This window comes from Polyergus mexicanus, unplaced genomic scaffold (genome assembly GCF_030449975.1).
Source record: "Polyergus mexicanus isolate NDT 795.1 unplaced genomic scaffold, iyPolMexi1.0 SCAF_110, whole genome shotgun sequence".
In the NCBI taxonomy this organism is placed as follows: Eukaryota; Metazoa; Arthropoda; class Insecta; order Hymenoptera; family Formicidae; genus Polyergus; species Polyergus mexicanus.
The window spans coordinates 8,245-15,792 of record NW_027223430.1 but is presented as its reverse complement, the minus strand read 5'-3'; the positions used below and the strand labels follow the sequence as shown (position 1 = coordinate 15,792).

Sequence of the window (7,548 nt, the reverse complement as noted above, 5' to 3'; positions counted from 1 at the left end):
TTTACTTACGGATGCGGAAGGCTCAAAGCAAGAGTTGGATAAGGTGCGTTAATGAAGAGTCGACTTAATTCTCATACAGCACAATATGTTCATTCAACTTGTACACTGTTGCATTAATTCGACTTAATTTTAGAGTTATAAGTAAATTTAGATTAAACACTAGAGTTAGGATTTTGAAATTGAATTTAAAGTTAGAGTTAGAATTCGAACTTAGAATTGAATTGCGTCGCAGTCGCGGGAGAGGCTCTCCTAAGAGAGCTGTTGACGGTTCGAAGTGGCGGAGTAGACTCCCAAAGTTGGAGCGCGCACTGGGCTCCTTCGCTTCGGCGGCTCGGCCGCTGCCGAGAGTAGGGATGCGTAGTGGTGGAATGCTCAGTAGTGGGAATTTCCTTAGAGCTAACGAAGCGCCATGCCTCGGCACTCGGAGGAATCAAGTGTCATGGCGTGTTTTTGGCGCGCTATTCAAGTTGCGCTTATTAGACTTAGATTATTTAAGAGAGAACAAATAGAAATTCAAAGGTTGAAATTTTGACAGGATGATACCTCCCCCCTCGGAAAAGAATGTTGGACGTTATTGTTCCAACATTCTCCAAAGCGCTTAAACTTATGCTTGTAGTACGCTTACATCACTTTCTTAAAGTTATGCTAACAATTGATTATGCGATTTTTATTAATCTAGGATCCTCGGTGGGTATATAGATATTTATTCAATTTACCATAGTCTTTCGGTGGGGCGTTTGGTGAGTTTTGGGGGTCTTCGTGCACACTTTCTCTAGGTACTTCTTCGCTATTCTTAGGGAGGGCAAGGGGCGTTGATTCTGCAATAGGGATCTCCGGGTCCCTTGTTCCCTAGGTGCTGGCTGTCCGCGGGCTCTCATCTGCAGGAGAAGGTGATTGAGCTCCAGACTGCTCCCAGCAGGTGAAGACTCCACCTATAGACAGAGTGAAGAGCGTAGCGTCTTATAATAGAATCGATTACGAACTTAGCGAGTCTCACTAGTAGGATTATGGCGAGCACTCCAGCGCTTGCTGATCCGAACGTGATGAATCGTTGCCACAGTCGTGTTCCGGCGTTTTCCGCTATCTTTTCTAATGACTTCTCGTCCATGAGATTATACAATGACACGCTCCCATAGGGGATCGTGTGTCCCATAGCTCCCTGCGCGATGGTGTCCAACATCGCGGGTTTTTCTACTGGGAACATTATGTGATTTCTCAAGCGGTCCAAGTCTTCTGTGGAGTAAATTCCGCTGATCGCGAGATTTGATGGGCTCACGTACTTCCACCAGGGCTTAGTTAGTGGTTGGATGGTTGATGGTGGTAAGGCCTCGATAGGTCTCGGCGTAATCCGAAACCATGTGTCTTCGACTCTGTACATGGTCGGCAACAGCTCGCTGCATTCCCTAGTGATTCCTGTCTTCATTAATATCCTCGATCTTGGTGATAAGAAGTATGACGTATTACCATGCGAGACGGGTAATTCGTTATAGCATTCCTCGGTCTGTCGAATTTTGCACAGGACGGGAACACACTTGATGATATGAATTACCTCGCCGACGGTGATTGCCATGTAGCCGGGCGATTTCATCAAACGAAATGCCATCTCGTCCGGGGCGATGCTGGAAAGTGAGAGTGCGTTTTCCAGAATTTGTTTCTCCAGGGCGCATTTTTGGCCCATGATGTCCCGGTACAGCTGTGTCAATTGGGTCTTCAGGTGCTTTTCCACGTATATGAATTTGGAGTTCACGTATGAGAAGATATCAAGGTTGTCGATGGCGATTCTTGATTGAGATTTGAACGTTCTTCTCGGTTGCGTCTCAAGGATAAATAACTTCGGGTGTTCCGTCTGGGTTAACTTATAGCCGCAGAGGTTCGTATCTGAAGTCTTGGCTAGAGCGAACGTAGTTTCCTTTGTTGTGACTGTGTAGATGACGGAGGACTCCTTCTGTGCCTCCTTGGGGGTGAGCCAGTAGGCGATGCCTTGGTATAATACATCAGCGTCGGAAGTTGCAGCTATCCGTCGGTATAATTCTCCAGTACGTTGACGTACCGTCTGCGTCGCTACATTCACCCTCCGTTGCGCGGCAACGGCTTCCTGAGGGTAAGACGACTTCATTTGAGGTGTGCTTGATCGGCAACTCCAGGCTCCTGGTAGTTATCTTGATAGAAGCCTGTACGACCACGTTGTCCCATGTTCCGAATGGATTGCTGAATTGCGTCCCTGTGCAGCGTACGTCTACGGTGAGGGTTCCGGCAAATGTCAGGCTATGCGTGGATGTGGTGTTTATTTTGATTTCCGCGATTAAAGCGTTGCCTCCCAGGAATATAGTTCCACTGTCGTGCAGCTTCTTCCACGTTTTGGCAGATATTTCCCGGATGTATTCTCGCTTCCCATTTTGTACGGCAGAGATGTGGGAATGCATTCCACAGTAGTATATGGTCCGGTCGATCTCAATCCGGCATTGTAGGCCCGTGGTGTGGTCGAACTCGCTTAGTTGTAACAATGTTCAATTTATCACTACCGCAGTCGTATCCCGTTAGACTATATGCAGTGGAGGATAGAAGTGCGATGATGATGATGATCGGTGAGGTAGGCTCCATGTTAAGGCTCATTGCTAACTGGTCGGTCCTTTTCCGGTGCGGTGTTATTATAGCTGCTGCGGTCAGGAACTCGGGGGGGGGGTACTGATCGAAGTGGGGGCTTGGTGTGGCGAGAACTTTAGTTTATCCGCGTGCACGATTCGCTTCTTATGTCTACTTATGGCTATTTTGATATTATTATTACCGAGTATTTCGGTGATTCTATAAAGTCCAGTATACTGGTCCCCCAGTTTACCTTTTGTGGGCTCTCGTAACAGATATACATTAGTTCCTACCTTAAATCTACGCGTATTGAGCTTACGGTCGTAGTATAATTTAGATCGTTTTTTTGTGTTGATTAAATTTTCGCGTGCGATTGTTTGCACGTCTTTAAGTTTGTTAAACAATTCTGTCAGATATCTCGCGTAACTCTCATTCGGCTCCTGGGTTGTGTCGGTCTCGCTGGAAGATACCTTGGCAGTCTTCCCGAAAACTAGCTCGTGAGGAGTAAATTGCGTTCCTTCGTGGACGCTTGTATTGTAAGAGAACGATGCGAGCTTGAGATAGGTGTCCCATTCGTTGGATTTGTCGACGTAGTGCTTCAGGTACTTCCAAAGTACCTGGTGCGATCTCTCTACTGACCCGTTAGACTGTGGTCTATACGCTGTAGTTCTAAAATGTTTAATTCTAAATTTATGGGCTACGTTGCGCATTAATCTATTGAGGAAATGGGAACCTTGGTCGGTTAGTATAGCCCTCGGGGCTCCGAATATACAAATAAACTCGTTTGTGAATGCATCCGCTACGTTTATTGTGCCCGCGTGTTTGAGAAGTAGGGCGAGAGAATACTTAGTCAGTAAGTCTTGAATTGTTAATATATAAGTATTACCAGAGCGTATAGTGGCCAGGGGGCCCATTATGTCCATAGAAACTTTATCAAAGGCGGAGTCAGGGGTATCGGTAAGCACCATTGGTTGTTAAGTTTTTACGCGTATCAGTTTTTTCAACTGGCAGGAACGACAATTTTGTACGAAAGACTGTATATCGGCCTTCATTCCGGCCCAGTGATACCGTTTCTTAATGCGATTGGAGGACATGGTTATACCCTTGTGTCTGCCTATTGCCGGACAATGGTTATCTTCTAGTATTCTTAATCTATCGTATTCGGCTAACTTTAGTCGCCAACGGACTAACCTGGACGTAGGGTCTTTAACCGAATGCAACCATATTAGGGGTTTATGATCGGTGACCAGATCGAACTTCTGTCCGTATAGGTAGGGTCGGAAGTAGTTTACGCAATAGACTATCGCGAGCAGTTCTTTCTCTATGGTTGAATAGTTTCTTTCGGTCGCATTTAGGAGGCGAGAGATATACGCGATGGGCAGGTCCTTACCTATAGGACCTTGGCTCAGAATGCCGCCGATCGCGTGCCCCGAAGCGTCCGTCGTGACTACGAAGGGTTTGGTAAAATCTGGATATTGTAAGATCGGCTCCGTGCACAGGGTTTCGCCGAGCTGCCCGAATGCTAATTCTTGCTCATCTTTCCAAGCGAATGGTTCCTCTTTCTTTAGAATTTTAGTTAAGGGACGATCTCGGAAAAGTTAGGGATAAATCGCCGGTAATATCTTGCCAGGCCGAGGAACTATTTTATATTCTTCGCGTTTCGCGGGGTAGGGAATTCCTTAACTGTTTGTACCTTTGCGGGGTCGGGTTTTACTCCCTGATTGCTAATAATGTGCCCCAGATAACCGACCTCTTTTCGTAAGAACTCGCATTTGTCCGGTTGAAGCTTTAGGTTTGCCCTCCTGAGTCTTTCGACTAACTTATTGAACTTGACTTCGTGCTCCTTTAGCGAACTGGCGTATAATACGATATCGTCGAGGTATACGAATAATTCACTCCCCTGAAGATCTGATAGCACCTGATCCATGAGCCTCTGGAACGTGGCGGGTGCGTTCTTGAGACCGAACGGCATCCGGGTGAACTCGTAGTGCCCATGAGGGGGTGGAAAAGGCCATTTTGCCAGCGTGAGACTCATGCATAGGTATCTGGTGAAATCCTGACGCGAGATCGAAAACGCTGAAATACTTCGCGCTACCTAGTTGGTCCAATATCTCTGTAATATTAGGGAGCGGGTACGCGTCTCCTATTGTTTTTTCGTTTAATGCACGGTAATCTATGACCATGCGCCATCTTTTATTGCCTTTTGAATCCGCTGTTTTAGGTACGATCCACAGCGGCGAGTTATACCGCGAGTTATATATTTGACAAATACCGTTTTAGATTTAAATAGTTTGTTCACCAGAAAATCTCTAATCTCGTTATGCCTTTTTATACGAGCAGGTTTAGTATGTATACATATGCCCAAAACGTGTCCCAAAGTCTCCGCCTGCATCGAGCATCTCCTGCATATCACCTCCGCATTGGGCTTAGTTTTGCTGAGGACGATCCTAGTCCCGAACGTATTCGTCCTAAGTCTTATCGCGTCAATAAAACGCGAGCCTTTTAGTAACGTAGGATCTCTTAGCCACTACTTTCGACTTTGTCCCCTCGATAATCTTTTACACCTTGACCTTGCAGATAAAGATCTTCCCAACTAGTTGCTTCTCGGTTTTTAAGTAGTATTTTCGCCTTATCTACATTTTTTATCGTTTCAGGTTTTACTATCCTTAGTTCCTCAAAATATTTATTTAGTGCATGCTTTAATTTTTCACTCTGGACCAAACCATGCATAGCCGGGTCCATTGATTGTTCCATTCTTATGTTATTTTTTATTGCGGCCAAGGGGAGCAAGTTATGGAATAAAAAAATACTTTGTTATAGTGTTTTGGAAAGCTCTCAATGTCAGCTACAAGAATACTAAAAAATGGGGGTTTCCATTTAAGATTTTAAAGTTGACCTTCACATGACCTTCAAATGATTTTCCAAGGTCAAATCATTGTCATCATCTTATGGCCCCCTTGAAACCACACAACTTTTGTTTGAAACTTTTTTATGTCAGATTATTGTAAGTGTCTTAAAAATCGTGGCGACCGTTGGGAGTGGTGCCCTTGGACACAGTATAATTGGACACGGTGCAAATGGACACGTTACAAATGGACACGAGATTTTGCACACGGTTCAATTGGACACAGGGCATTTGGACACAGTAATTTTGGATACAGTAGCTTTTGGACACATAAGAAAATACGCATCGTTTACTTGGACACCGCTCAATTGGACACTGTTCATTTGGACACCGTTCGTTTGGACACCGTTCGTTTGGTCACCAAAATTTGATTTAAATTATACGACGTAATCCACACCAAATTTTTGTTTTAAATAAGAAATAGGTTTGGGTTAGGTTATATCTTCCGGAAGTGGAGCCCCCCCCCGCAGGGGGGGCGGAACCCACTGTATCCATGCATGACATCCAAATATGCGAAAGGCTAAACAAAGTGCTAAAAGCAATGTAAAATTAATGACATCAGTATCAGAGATATATAAGTATGAATATATTTTATTTTGACAGATATTATAACCTTCAAATGTATCTCCTTTTCACGATTTCATATTTTACATAGATTTACCAGTATAAAGTGTTATAAGAATACTGATTATATTTTCCCAAAATGATTTTTATTTCTCTCCATCTGTTACATATTCAAACAAACAGTGCGCATGTTTCTGTGTACAAATGAACGGTGGGCAAATGAACGGTGTCCAAACGAACGGTGGGCAAATGAACGGTGTCCAAACGAACAGTGGGCAAATGAACGGTGTCCAAACGAACGGTGGGCAAATGAACGGTGTCCAAACGAACGGTAGGCAAATAACGGTGTCCAAACGAACGGTGTCCAAATGAACGGTGCGCATCTTTCTGTGTCCAAACGAACGGAGTCCAAATGAACAGTGTCCAATTGAGCGGTGTCCAAGTAAACGATGCGTATTTTCTTATGTGTCCAAAAGCTACTGTATCCAAAATTACTGTGTCAAAATGCACTGTGTCCAATTGAACCGTGTGCACAATCTCGTGTCCATTTGTAACGTGTCCATTTGCACCGTGTCCAATTGTACTGTGTCCAAGTGAAGGCCACTCGCGACCGTTACCGCGAGGACCACCCTATATATGTTTGTATTAGTTATATTTTTTGGTAAGGTTTTAAACATAACTTTTTAACGTTTTTAATTATTCTAACCATTGAGGGAACTTCATTCTCTTTTATCAAATTACTCCAGGGATGGATTTTAGCACCTAAGTACACGAAGGCTTTGTCAGGTTCAATATTTGTAATCGTTTCGTTCTTAATTTTAATTACTGGATCTTTTATGTACCATGTTTTGTTTTTTTTTGTACAATTTGGAATGCAGCGCATTTGGAGACGGATAAGGACATACCAATGTTTACTAGATATTCATGAATCATTTTAACCTGATTTCTCGCTTCTACATTATCCTTAGCTATTAGCACTATATCGTCAGCAAACGCTAAAATAGACACAGATTCGCTTTCGACTCGTACGCCTGTTGTTTCTTTATCTATATGTTTAATGATCGGCTCTATTGCTAAATTAAATAATAAGGGGGACAGCGGATCACCTTGTTTCACTCCCCTTCGCAACTCTATTTCTATGTTTTCATTATTTGCCGCTTTAATCGAAGTTCTGCAATTCTGATACATTTTTCTTATTAAGTTTATAACATATTTATGCACTCCTTTTGTTTTTAAGCCTAAATCAATCATGAAGTGCGGAATCATATCGAAAGCTTTGCTAATATCTAATACTACTACCGTTCCTCCACTTGTGCTCTTCATCTCATTAATTGCTTCTCTTAAAAGAAGAGTATTAAATCTACATCCATCCTCGTTTGAGAAGCCCTTCTGCCGATTTGACTGTATTATAAATTTTCGAAGCTTGCTATCCACCACTGCCGAAAAGATGCGACTGAGCAGCGACCCGATGGTAATGGGCCTCCAATTTTTTATTT

General features: G+C 43.6%; 1 protein-coding gene across 1 annotated transcript; it reads right to left on the bottom strand.

Annotated features, from left to right (window-relative positions):
- Nucleotides 1–874: 874 nt before the first annotated feature.
- LOC138944180 (uncharacterized) lies at nt 875–1,678 on the bottom strand. The gene has a single exon (XM_070315096.1). It carries the CDS (start codon nt 1,676–1,678, stop codon nt 875–877), a length of 804 nt encoding a protein of 267 aa, XP_070171197.1.
- Nucleotides 1,679–7,548: the final 5,870 nt, after the last annotated feature.